Consider the following 14544-nt stretch of genomic DNA (forward strand, 5'->3'; position numbering starts at 1 on the left):
TTAAGCAGCAAATTTGCGTAAATTTACTGCTCAGAAGGAGATCCGGAAGAAATTTTTACGGTCCTTTTTTACAAATTGGGAAAAGTTTTTACAGCACGGTACCATAAAAAACTTTCCCCAATTTTTTAAGAAAAGGTTGCAAATATTTTGACTTGAGCCCCCTTATTGTTTAGGTGTCACGAAAATGTGCCTACATCTTTTTTTTGACTGTAGGCGTAATTTTTGTGCGCCTACATATTTTAATACCAACACCCTTATAATAGGGGGTTTCAAGTTTGTTTATTTTTTGCGCAAAATTTACAAATTTGGACAAGTTGTTTGTAAAAAAATTATGCGTAAAACCAAGGTATTTTTAATTCGGGACACCTAAAAAGGTGTCCCGCATCGCAAATTTACGCATAGTTTACAACAACAGGTAAGTTGTTGTAGCATAAAAATACGTAAAAATCTTCAACTTGAAACCCCCTAATTCAATACCAACACCCTTATAATTTAATTCCAACACCCTTATAATTAATTATAAGACCCTTATAATTTTATAATCAAATGAGCACTCTTACATTTAATACCCTTATCATTTAATACCAACACCCTTATAATTAATCTCACCACCCTTATAATTAATCTCACCACCCTTCTAATCAATCTCACCACCCTTATAATTAATCTCACCACCCTTATAATTTAATACCAAACCCTTATATATGAATACCAGAACCCTTATAGATTTGTATTCACACGTGTATAAGACTCCTATAACTAACTTAAGCGCCTACATGGAAAAAACAATGTAGGCGCTCAAAAAAAGCGCCTACATTTTATTTGTAGAATGTAGGCATACACAAATGACGCCTACATTGGTTTTTCAGCCTGTAGGCGTCATTTGAAAAAGGAAAAGGCGCCTACATCATAAATGTAGGTGCTTTTTGGCGGAAAACAACTGTGTAGGCGTAATTTGGACAGCGCCTACATGGATTTCATGTGGGCTGCAAATAGCAATGGCCTGTTTTTATTCAATTCCTTTGAGATTTTCTGAGTAAAAAAATAAAACAAATCTAATCAAACTGAATACATAGACCAAGAAGTAGACAAACAGCTATAAGGCCATGTTCAATTGAAGGAAATTTGCTTGAATTGCAATATAATACATGCTAAGATAAAATTGAATATATATCATCATCATTTGAATCATATACCAAATCAAGTATTTTGTTGATTTTTGTACAAGTAATGAAAGAAAAATTACTAAAAAAAGAAAACGAGCCAAGCAAATCTGAACAATTGAACTTTTTGTTCTTTAGAAGCAGGATTCAATTTTTCAATTTGATTGTTTTCAACTTTTAATAAATTGTTTTTTCATGAGTGATAGTCGTTGTCAAAGGCTTCCTCATTTTTGATGTTCCATTCACAGGTTGAATTGCATTAGCTACAAAAGCGGATTGATTTCTTTTTTTTGATTTTTTAGGTAATAGTTCAAGACAGCAACCCACTTTCAGTGTCCATCCCACACTTGGATAATGATGACTAGGCTTGCATAAGGTCTGCGTCAAACCCTACCCACAAGATTCTGGTGCGTGAAGCCAACCCAGTCTTGGGGAGGACAAGTACAGTTAAACCTCAGCAGTGACCGTACATCATCATGATCCAAAACCGATTTCATAGAGGAATGCCATTGGTGAGATCAAGTAGTTCCGCATTCACATAGTGAAGAATTAACATGCAAGATCCAATTCCATCCTCTATCAAATTGGCCTGTGAGACTTCCCATCATGGAAGAAAGAATCAAGGTTTATCTCACATCATTCTCGTGATTTAGATAGATGAATCTAAAGATAACAAAGTTGGATTACTTTGAAGAAATTGAAATGAAGTGTTTTGAATTTAATGAATGAGATTGCTTGATTTGATTAGGAACTAAAGATTCAATCTAATTTGGTTTGATTGGATGATGAGCTGTTGAGATGATTGATTACAGGTGAATCAGATGGAGACAATTGATTTTCATTGAATCAGATGGATGGAGTCTGGGGATGATTGATCTTGATTGAATTGGATGAAAACGATTGATTTTGATCAAATCAGATGAAAATGATAGATTTTGATCCAATCGGATGAAAACTATTGATTTTGATTGAATCAAATGGAAAAAATTGATTTATCAATTGAAAATGAAATTGTTTTTGTGTCTAATCACTAAAAAAGGTTAAACCATTGTTTGTTAATAAATCACAAATGGATTGAAAGGGGGTGGGACTGAGAAGAGGAATCTAAACCTGAGCAAGAGAACAGAAAAGAAAGGGGCATTTGATGGAATATTGATGAGTTCCAAGTTGAATATTGTGAGTAATTCAAAGATAGAAGGATTTGAAATACTTACCCAAAGAAACAAAAGTGAGAGAAGGAATGTTTGAGTTTGTAGGTGGGAATGGTTGATGATTTAAAAGGTACTTTACTCCAGAGAAGGCATATATTGCAACCTATGTACCGGTGGTGAATCGGGTAAAGCTATTAGATGTGATATGGTGTCATTTTGTTTGTCGGTATGACACTTGTTGGCCGTCAGACCATCCGCAATGACTCATGTTACGACACGGGATTTGGCAAACAAAAATCCATGTCGATGTGTGTTGGTATGAGTCATGTTGTATGATTTTTGGCTTGGGGATGAATTTTGATCAAACATGACATGGAAAAATTACACGCGTAACCCATGTCATTTTTATATGTTGGTATGAGTCTATACGTACACCATATTGGACATTCATTGGGAACATACAATCCAGATTCATTATTGGGACTGTTTTCAGCAATACCTGATCTTGAACAATTATCAATCCAGTCCGGTACATCAAGGTGCTTGAAGCTACAACCGCCAGCTCTTTCAAATTTATGTTACTTTTGTTTCACTCATAACAGCACAAATATAGAAGGTTTCTAATATCACTACAGCCTCAAAAGACACATTCAAATTTCTGGAACTGGATCATTTCACGCGGTATGAAGGCTTACAACAAGTATTTGAACCTGTCAAAGATACATTAGAGGGTCTCTTTGCATGGTTGACGGTCAAATTGGCAAAAGTGTGATAGATTTTTTCCCAAAATTGAGGGTCATTGGAGGTTGTTATTTTCTCACTTTCCTCGTACCAGAATTGCGGTGGTTGCAAGTTCCAATGTTCAGGAATGTTAGAACATTTGTTGCAGATCTATTTGAAGTTGAGTTTCATTGGAAAAATGCTTTTGAACTTGTTGGTGTGGATGGTATGAAGGGCGTCATCAAGTTCAAGCACATGGTCTTCACTACACATGCTGATTCAGAAAGTCAAGAGATCACACCTGAATTGCTTCAAGCATTTGAATCCCTAGTGTCATATCACTGATGAATTAACATCAGATGAAATTTTGGTTTGTTCAACTCTTTCCATCTCATCACATCAAGATGTTGAAATTAAAAATGTTTAAAGATTGAATACTGATTTTTTTACTTGATGTATAGGAAATAGATCTTAAGCTTAATGTACCAATGGAAACAAGCCATCGGATTGACCTGTTAATAAAACTTTAATTTAATTTTTTTTCATTGTCAAACTTACATATCCTCTTCTTTTTGGTGATATTCAAATGTCTTCTTATTGGAAATATCTGTGTCTCTTTCTGTTTTGTATTCATTTCCACTACAAGCTTAGTTTTGAAAGGTTCAAATCTACTCTACCTTCACTAAAGCACCAGAGGTGGCTTGCTGCCTTGGTGATCAGTGACACATCACTTATGATCCCTTTTCAAGTACAGCTCTTCTGCTTAGGATCACCAATACTGAATTTGTAAGGATGCTTGTGAAATCAAAGAGAAAATTACAGATCTGGTTGTACTTATCTACAAGTTGATGAGGGTTTGTGTTTTCAAAGGTTGGAGATTTTGTTGTTCTTTTAAGTAAGCAAGGTGACCAATAACTCAGGCTGAGCTCTTGACCCACATGCTAAACATCCAGACCATTTGATGCCCACTTAACTGACCTTCAATCAGGCCAACAACATCTTGACTTTTTAAATTGACATTGAAGGTACTTTTTGCACAATTCTGCCACTATATCAAAGTAGACAAACCAGACAGGCAACAAGTCAATCATGATCATACCTGTTGTCACTGCCAGCATTAAAGAGGTTCTTGGTGTGGTGAGTTAAAGAGGCATGTCAAGCAAAATTTTAAAAATCTGGTAAACCAGTGAAAATCTCAAGTTTCAGCGCTTTTAGGAGTCTTATGATATCAATTGAAGCTCTTGTAGGCTTATACATTTCATATTACATCATCATTTATTTCACAAAAGATATTGAAAAGCCAACAAAACAGTAATAAAACATATTCATAAGAAGAGAAAAGAAGAAAACGGGTGGAAAAACTCGAAAATGTAATAAAAAAGTATCTATAGAAGATCTTTAGAAGGATTTAAGCAAATGTTTCCGGGAAAGTTGGGGATCAAAAATACTTATTAAGATGCAAAACTTTCATCTTTGAACTTTTCAGAAAGATAAGCAGGCTTAGAAGTTATGGAAAATTCGATTATTGGTGATTTTGGAGGTGTATAGGTTTTGAAAGTGGTTTTTAGGGTGTTAATATTGGAGATATGGCTTACTTGAGATTGGAATATGAAAGAGGGACGTAATGTTAGTCAATACAGAGGTTAATCGCGTGATTTGATAAGGAGGTGTAAAAGGTATTAAGGGATGGGTGTCTTTTTGAGGATGGTAAACTGGGATTTCCGGGTATCAAGGACCAGGCGCGGAAGTGAGGTTGTCGTTGTGAAAGGAGTATTGTTATAAGTAGGCTTGTTTTAACCGGGTTTTTGAGCAATCTTTTTAAAAGTGGCTTATAAAGCACTTTCAAACTTTGTTTAGGCAAGATAAATGATTTTTTATTGTTGAGCCTCACATGGTTTCAGTGAGGCTCGTGATCAAGCAGACTTCTATTACAAGGAACTGATGTAAATCAGTTCTCTAATTCAGTTGCTCTTTGCTCCATTGCAACACATTTGTGAGGTCCTAAAATTGGAGCTCACGAATGTGTTGCTATTTGATTGTTTTTGACTCTAAGAATATGGTTTTGGCACATTTGATAGTGATGCAACCTGTGCATCTTCCCCTCGAGGATGATTTGCACAGGCTTTTTAAGTTCAAATGAGCAAGAAGATCTATGGGTTTTGGAAGTACATCCATCACCGGAGGCAAGGGGAGTTCTGTGAAAGGTGTGCTTATGGAATATGAGGACACCTATAAGGATCTTTCATCCTTTCTTCCTTCCTCAGTGATAATTAGTTATGAAGCCATATCTATCTATAATTGGAAATATCTGCTTCAATCAAATTTTGTGCGTTGGCAGGCCCCCGGATAGCTCCTATGGAGCATACCAACAAAAAAAACTCAAAACTTCAGTTATTCATACCTGAATTTAAGGGTTTGGGGGGCCAAGAATACCCCATTTGTAGGTAACATTTGCAAAAAAAAATCACAAAAAATGCCAAAAAATCCTTGCTAACATGCAAAGCTAGCCAAGGAAAAGCTAGGAAATCTTGCATTAATTCCTCCAAGGTTGCCATGATCTGATGCCAACAGGGTGAAAACATACTTTTTTTGTCCCTAACATCAAGAAAAATTCAAAGCAAAAAATACCTTTTTAGTCGGTACCTTCAATAGGAGCTATCCAGGGGCCTGCTTTGGCTATTAATGACATCAATAAGTAGGGATCAGGATGATTAAAATATCACCATCAAGCTCAGCATTCACCAGTCTATCCATCGTAACATTGCAAACATCAAGCATGGTTTTAGATAGGTCAGCAAGTGACATCCTTCTGCATGTCACTCGCGCTCTACATGGATCTTGGGCTGATCCTCGCCAATCTCAAAGTCAAAATCTAGTCTTGAACTGGAAAAGTTAGCAACAACGCGCAGGTTTTGGGCCAAACTGCGCCTGGTCCTTATTGAAGTTATGTATTGGTGGTATTAGTCATAAATAAGGTTAATAGAGGGATTTTCCGAGATTTGCACGGCTGTAGATTTTTAGATGATCATATAAAGTTCAGAAAAAGATTACTAATGCTGTGTAAAAGAGTAAAAATGGGTGAAAAATGATGAAAATAGAGTTTTTTAGGTTATTACATATGTTAAATGACGTCAGACAAGGTTGGTAGATGGCTCAATCAGCGCGCAAGGTGTGATTACATAATGTACAAATCTTAAACCACTAGTAACGGGTGTATGTGAAAAAACGTATAAGGCAAAAAGATTTATATTGTGAATTTTGAGAACCGGCCACAAGACACATGTATGCGGCTTATATATAAATCTCACAGCGTTTCACAGTGAAGATCTTTTGACAAAGATCTTTACACAGAAATTACTCATTAACCACTCATGCAAAGTACCTCATGTGATAGTGATTAATGATCAGAATTGCGTGTAGATCATGAATCAATTATGTAAATAATCAAAATCAGCCTGTGGAAAAACTTTGAAATACCAAAATACGGTTTTCAGCTATTTTACAAGTAAAATTCAACATGTAAGCATCACTTGAAGTGCTGTACATCAATTACATTACATGAAGAATAAGATTTGCTGTGCAGATCACGCCATACATTAGTAACATTACATTACAAAGTGCAAATTAAGTGTTTTTGATGGTTTTTGATGGTTTTTGAAGTTGGTTGACTGTAATTAAGGGTTGTAGCTGGACTATAAAAGGTGTCTCTCTTTCTGTAATAATTTTGTCCGCTTTTTCTTTATCTTATACAATTATAATAGTGTCATCAACAGTTCAATCTGCTATTGTTGTACTAATTTCACTAATTAGCCCCTTTCATCAAAGGAGAAAATTCTTTACGTGTTATAAGACTATAAGTTTTCATTTGTGAATAACAGTCAAAGTTTGTTGATTTAATTTGAGTGTGTTCAATAAGAATCAAAGGTTCTTTTTGTGGTTTTAAACTGGGAATAATACATACATTCTATTGAGTTAATTTCTCTGGTGCCTTATCCTTAAGAACCCAACAAATCCCCGTGTTGATACGGAAACCCCATGATTGAGGTGTTTTGGTATGCTTGTACTCACAGTTGCACATGACATCAAGACTCTTGATTGGCCCCCTAAATCAGGAGACTCTTGACAAACATCCAGAGACTCTTGACGACTCACCTTGCATTTGACGGGGTCCACTGCAACAATTTTTGGCAATTTCACCACCCGTATTTTTGGGAGCTCACATTTTACGGGCTCTGCTGCTGATGATCTTATGGCTTACATATACATGAAATTTGGTGTGTGTGCCAATTCTTTTGGCTAGTGACCTTTTCAATCCTCAATAGCTGCGTCCCCTTCAAGTAAATATCCTCTGGACCTAAGAAAGGCCTTGTGATCCTGCTCAACCTACACATGTTGGTTCTTTTGAATTTATTTCTTGGGTTTCAGAAAGTGCTAGAAACCAGACTTAAAAAATCGAGGTTTGTGTAACAATCCAGCTTGCCTGCTGTGAGGTTTTGACATGTTGAATATCTTTCTCGAGAATTGTGGTGCTTTTTGCAGACTCTACCCTCTCATTACTCTGAATTAAATGGGCCAGATATGGAGTGAGTCATATTCAGGTGTGTGGAATCAGCAGGCGAACAAGGCATTTCTTGGGTCCAGAGGATATATATTTGCAGGGGACAGAGCTATTGAGGATTGAAAAAGTCGCCAGCCAAAACAAATTGGCTCACACGCCAAATTTCATGTATAAGCCATGAGTCCCTCTCTCAACTACTTGCTGGTTTAAGAGGGACTTGGGTAAGTTAGAGCCCCCACATAGGAGCCCAATCAATCATTAGTCCCAATTGCTCCGCGCGAGTCAAACTGCAAGTTTGATGAAGACAAGAAGATCTGGCGATCAAACACCGGCAACATTTTTACATGGTATAATGGTAAGCACCAGCACAAAGCACTGGGAATTGTGATGTTCAATCACATTGGTGCTGTGTGATGTACTGATGATGTGATTTTGAGTAGCTTGTCCTGGAAGTGATTCAACATAACATGTGAGGTTAGATTACAAGGGTTCATGTGATTCATCTGCGCTGTGATTTCACATTGCATGGATCCTTTGTGATGCAACTTTATGTGATGTAAAATTGCTCAGATTCAAATGCATGACTGTCATCTGTGCAACTCAACCCTTTACATTGCTTGTTGCACATGTGATGTAAAGTATCAATGGCAACCACTACAAGCATGTAATATGAAATGTCAAATTGTGATGCATTTGAGTACAAAAAGAGTTCAGGAATGATTCTATGAAGTCTTATGATTAAGAATGATCTGATGACACTACACCAAATTGCAAATTTACCCCTGAGTTTCGAAAATTGAGAGGACATAGCAAATTATAGAGAAGCTGGCAAGGGTCAGAAAAATATGAAAAAATAATGGTTGGGCCCTTTGCTGCATTGCGATCATCTGGAATATTTTTTCATATTTTTAAAACCACAATGCATATAACACAACAGAAAATATAATATCTTCTGGGCAGAAAATATAAAAACTGACACACAAAGATATTGAGCACTCGGACAGAGAGAGAAAAATACAAAAAAAAACATATTGCTCTTATGGTTGAGACCTTTGATTTGAGTATTCTTTTGTATTTTTAGTGTGAAAATGGTTGATTGTACTAACAAAAAACCTTTGGGATCATCAGATTACAACCTGTAACAGATATTGGAATTTGACCAATGTGCATCATTTTAATTCAACAATCCCTTGTATCATCTAAATTCTGGGTCAAACCACTTGATTTGTAGTTCATTGGAAAGCCAAACTCTGTGACTATATCTTTCATTCAGGCAGAAATTCCAAAGAATATCTATGCGGCTATATACTAAACATTTTCAAGACAAATATTTTTTTGTAGCAGAGATGCAGATTGTATGGCTCAACATAAGATTTAAATGAAGCCCATGGCTTTCTAATGAACTAATTAACAAGTGTTTTGACCAAGATTGCAAAAGATATGAGGGATTTAAAATTCAAGATATCCCCTTGTCACCCATTAGCCAAATTCCAATCTCTGTTACAGGTTGTAATCCAATGATCCTGAAGGGTTTTTCACCTGGGGTTTTTGTTAGTACAATCAACAATTTTCACACTAAAAATACAAAAATATACTCAAATCAAAGGTCTCAACCATAGGAACAATATGCAAATTGTTGTGTATTTTTCTATCTCTTCTTGACTGCTCAGTATCTTTGTGTGTCAGTTTTTATATTTTCTGCCCAGAAAGTATCATATTTTGTGTTGTGTTATACACATTGTGGTTTTAAATATATGAAAAAATATGCCAGATGATTACAATGCACCAAAGGGCCCAACCATTATTTTTCATATTGACCTGACCCTTGCCAGCTTCTCTATAATTTCCATGTCTTTTCAAATTTCCAAACTCAGGGGTAAATTTGCAATTTGGCGTAGTGTAAAGTTGTACTTGGGATATGGGTACAGGCAAATAATTCCTCCCCAGTAAAATCAACATATTTCATTTGATGTCCTTTTGTTCTGATGTAGCTCTTTCTGCAAGATACAGTTTGGATATTTTATTAAGGCAGCTGATTGAACTTGTCTGATTTCCATATATCCGCTGCACAGGCTGCAGTCACTTGAGATATGCACACAGTTTTGCCTCAAGCAGTGTATGTTTTTTCAGTGTGTGTGACATCCCTGCACAAGCAATCTATGTTCACTATGCCCCCTTGGAGCAGATTTCATAATCTGAATGCTGGGACTTGCTCAAGCCTAGGGCCTGTGGCAAGGGACTTTGATGAGTTTGAATGCTGCACAGCTTCTTCACTGTCCGCTGTCATTTGAATTACTTGAAATCATCCATTTGCTATTTATAGATGCCCCACAATCTTGCAGACACCAAAGTTACTGATTCACAAGCCAGTCTGCTAATTTTCATCAACACATTAAGTGATGCTCTGCTAATTTTCATCAATAACTCAATTGATGCAATGATTTGGCACCATACCTTTTTTGAGCAATTGCCAAGACTTGTATGATACCAGGTCTGACTTGTGAGATTTCTCCTGATGATTCTCTGGGTGGTTGTGAGGTTTTATGAGAAAAAATAAAATCCAATCATTCCACATTTGCCACACGTTATTCCACTCACCTTTCTTGCTCTTTAGATTTTCTTCAGAAATTCTTCATTTCTTGATAAAGATCTCTCAAGCTTTGACTTTCAATTTTCATCACTTGAGTCGTCCAACACAATCTATCATCTATCATACACATATTTAACATTAAGGAGTTGAAATTAAAAGTAGTCGATCTTTCTCCTTTAGACAACAAAGCACATACCACATTTTTAAGACCAAGAAAAATCAGGCCTACAAAATAAGCCAAAAGTCTTCCTCTATGTAAGTCAGCTCATCTTCTAGGGCAGATATTGAGCCACAGATATTCATCTGTACTTTATTGCTCTTCCAATCCATCAGATCTACAGCAAAAAGATAACTGGGAAAAATTTCAAGAAAGATTGTCTATTCAAGATGAATTTTGGAAGTATTCTTCTTTTATTGAGCTTGGAGACTCTGGTGCTTGTGATGGCTGTGCCTGCTCTCAACCTTCATTCGGAAATTGGCAATGTTTTGAAGCAACAAGCAGAGACCACCACAGGTCCAATAAAACATAGCTATTTGGACCACAGCCTAAAAGAATACCTACAGAGTGGATATCTTGAGCAAAAAAACAAAGTAATTCTCAAGAATCTTGAAAACCCAAACCCCAGCAAAGATGAGCAATTCCACGAAGAGACCAACTTTATCAGAAGTTTAGCACAAGCTAATTCTACTCCAGATGCATCCGTGCAGTCTGATAGCTCTGTGCTAGCTTGTGGTCAGGCACTGATGGAAATGACAAAAAGCATACTCCATGAATTAAAAATCAGACCAGGGGGATTGGGTGAATGGGCTGGCAAGCTTGGGTTCCTGTATTATTGTGTCCTGCAGATTCTCTGGAGACGAAGACTACTAGTACTCTAGGGAATAACTGATTGGTACATAGGGTGCAGAGGTATAATATTGTTTCTCCATCAAGTTTCAAGGTGACATGGAATATGCTGAAGAAATATGTCAAACACGACTGGCTGAATACCCGCCCAGAAGCTACTCTATACATATTATTACTTTATGACCTATATCTGAAGAGCTTCATCTCATTTCTTCATCAAAATCAGATGGATCATTTAGAAAATGTTCTACCAATATGATTTGATCCTCCTGTGACTTTTTTTTTCTTGTGTCTCTGCAGTTTCTGTCTTTTATACAATCTGCGTGTATGTACACACATTCACACATGCAACAAGGGCTCATTTTATAATTGTCTTCCTTTCACTCTTTCTTCTTTGCTCTCTTCAATTGTGCTCTCATCAGTCCTTTGGTGGTATTGCGTGCCTGTGACACTCTCAGATCGTACCCTTATCTGAAGTTTCTTGCTTGTACCCTCTCCATCTTCATTGTTTTTGTTTAGTGGTTTTTCATCACATCATCCAAGGTTTTTTATCTTATATGGTATTCCATGAGCTGGGCCTAGATTTGCAATTGATTTATCTGACTAGAATATCAATTAGGACTGTTTCCATCTAGAATTTCAGAGCTGTTCCCGGGCAATCAGACCAGCTGTTTCTGAGGCAAACCATACATAGGTGTAATCCTTACAATACCACCAACATCATTCCTTATTTTTGCCTGGTGGGATGAAATCTCTTACATACAGTTGTTTGTAGAGTTAATGAAATTAGGGGGTTTCAACTTGCTGATTTTCACATATTTTTACGCTACAACAACTTGGCCGTTGTAAAATATGCATAAAATTTTCAAAGTGGGACACCTTTTTAATTCAAGATACATTGGTTTGACACATAATTTGTTTTACAAACAACTTGTCCAAATTTATAAATCTTGCAAAAAAACAAAAGAACTTGAAACCCCCTATTGAATTCTGTTTTTCTACACTTATTTGACATTTATTTCATTTTATGAGTTTCTATGAATTGATCTTTTTTACTTTGGCTTTGAGTTTGATCTTAAGTTTGCTTTTGGCTTTGGCTTTGGCTTTTTATTCTCAGTTCTTTTTCTTTGCTCTGAGGTGTGGTTGTAGATGTGTGGATGTATTAGATAATGAGGTTTTACTTTTTTCTGAAGTAAAACCACCTCATTGTGCAAAAGACCTCACTTGGCATATAGGACCAAACTTCTATCCACCACAAGGTATGAACACCACTGGCGGTCCGCTGCGCTTTACTATATTCCCAAAAATCACATGCGGAGCAATTTGATGCTATAATGAAGGGCAAATTGCTACACTATCTTTTTGGAGGCGCTATGAACATCTCAGAGCGGTGTGCTATTTATGATCACTCCGCTCCGCTATGATGAAAATTCACAACAAAAAGCGCCCAAAATTGCTACAACACATAAATGTAGTGAAGTATGACAATGCAGGGCTTTCTCAATCTCTTGAGATGGCTTTTAGAATATCACACTATCAAAAATATAATCTTTACCGTGCGGAAAAGGAAAGTACGGAATGCGAGACGTTCCAAAGTGACAATGCAAAATTTCAAAAATCAAAAATCACAATCCCCGGGTGCGAAATTCAAAAATCAAAGACAAAACTACAGAAAATACTCAAATACAGGGATAAAAACCCTGTACTGGGGTAAAAGTCATGGCAGAAACCCCTTTTTGCCCAAATTTCCAGTGGTCAACACTGTTTTCATTGCATTGTCACCTTTCGACAAAAAGTACCAGCAACACCAAAAATCAAAAAATCAAAAAACCAAAAACCAAAAACCAAAAAGCAAAAAATACATTTCTCAAACTGTACAATTCAAACACCAATGTTAGATTCTACTGCAGCCAAAAACCACATGTTGGCCAACTAGCTACAAGCTCGGTCTCACAGGTATCAACACCTCCGATTGGAGACATTCTACCATCAGTCTCAAGAGCTTCAAAGTACCTGCTTCCTGTCTCGCTCTCCTCCAAAACCTCTTTCATCATCATCAATCCTCTTCGATTGTCCTCGATCTTCCTCAATCTTTGTCAACCGTCCTTGATCTTCTTATTTCTTTGTCAACTGTCCTCGATCTTCCTTAATCTTTGTCAACCGTCCTTGATCTTCCTCAATATCTGTCAACTGTCCTCAATCTTCTTCTTTCTTCGTCGACCGTCCTTGAACTTCTTCTTTCTTCATCAACCGTCCTCAATCTTCTTATTTCTTTGTCAACTGTCCTCGATCTTCCTCAATCTTTGTCAACCGTCCTTGATCTTCTTTGACCGTCCTCAATCTTCTTTGATTATCCTGAATCTTCTTCGACCGTCCTCAATCTTCTGCAATCCTCATCAAATCACCTTCTGTCTCCATCACCAACTACACACCAACATGCCAGCAAAAATATCTGATGAATGAGTCTGTTTCAATTTTTTTTTCATTAACAAAAGGAAAAAAAACAGTTGGGATGATGAGTATCTCAACCAAAAAAATTTCAAACACATCTTACTCAAACCGATCCATAATATAATTTTTTTTCATTAACAAAAGAATACATAAATTGAGTATATTACCAAAATATACTACCAAACAATGCTTTCAATCACATTTTGATGCAACTCTTCCAGTATATATTTATTTCTTTAACAATAGGTAGACAATTGTTTCAATATGTAGTTTTTTTTTTGTTAACAAAAGCCAAAAATATTGGACAAACCTTTCAAACATGTTGTAATTGAAATGTTGCAATATGTATTTTATATATGTATATCAATACATATATAAGAATGGATGAGTAATTAAACCAAATATTCCTTTCAAACAAATTCACCACCAACATATTTACCTCGGATTACAAAATCCAAGGTATCCTTGGATGCAAAACCTCAGACAGAAGCTTCCCGAGGTTTTGATCCGAGGTAATTCTCAGGGCAAAGAAATACCTTGGGCAAAAACCTCGGACAAGGTCTGTCCGAGGATTTGCCTCCGATGATGCCTTGGATTTCTCAACCCAAGGCATCTATGCTGGCAGTGATTGTACCAATGTGTTTCAATGTACATATTTATGATATTTTGATTTTAACGGTAAAAAAAATTAATTTCCCTATAAAACTATAAGTTTCATCTTATTTAACTCCGAAAAGAAAATCCATCTTATTTAATTCCAAAAAGAAAATTTTTTTGAATCAGATATATAAATTTAATTTTTTTTATTTGAATTATAATTTTGAAAAAAAAATTAAGAAAAAAAAATATGCGGATGTTCCAGCCAGAAAGGCCACCTACCTGAGCTGCTAGGTGGTCTGGCTGGAACATCCAGGCCACCTAAGCTAGGTGGCCTTACCTTAAAAGTAAGGCCACCTGGGAATTAGGTGGCTGTGCCATCGCACTATCACTCAGTGATAGTGCGATGGCATTGCGGACTGGTCCAGGGCCAAGCTGCGGCCTTGGCCCTGCATTCCTCCATTGCA

General features: G+C 36.5%; 1 protein-coding gene across 1 annotated transcript; it reads left to right on the forward strand.

Moving 5' to 3' along the window:
• Positions 1-10569: 10569 nt before the first annotated feature.
• Positions 10570-11061, forward strand: MELLADRAFT_66784 (uncharacterized protein; the record flags this gene model as incomplete). Its single annotated transcript, XM_007414817.1, has 1 exon — positions 10570-11061. One exon carries the CDS (start codon positions 10570-10572, stop codon positions 11059-11061), a length of 492 nt encoding a protein of 163 aa, XP_007414879.1.
• Between the last annotated feature and the right edge of the window lie 3483 nt (positions 11062-14544).

This window comes from Melampsora larici-populina (genome assembly GCF_000204055.1).
Source record: "Melampsora larici-populina 98AG31 unplaced genomic scaffold MELLAscaffold_46, whole genome shotgun sequence".
NCBI classification, from domain to species: Eukaryota; Fungi; Basidiomycota; class Pucciniomycetes; order Pucciniales; family Melampsoraceae; genus Melampsora; species Melampsora laricis-populina.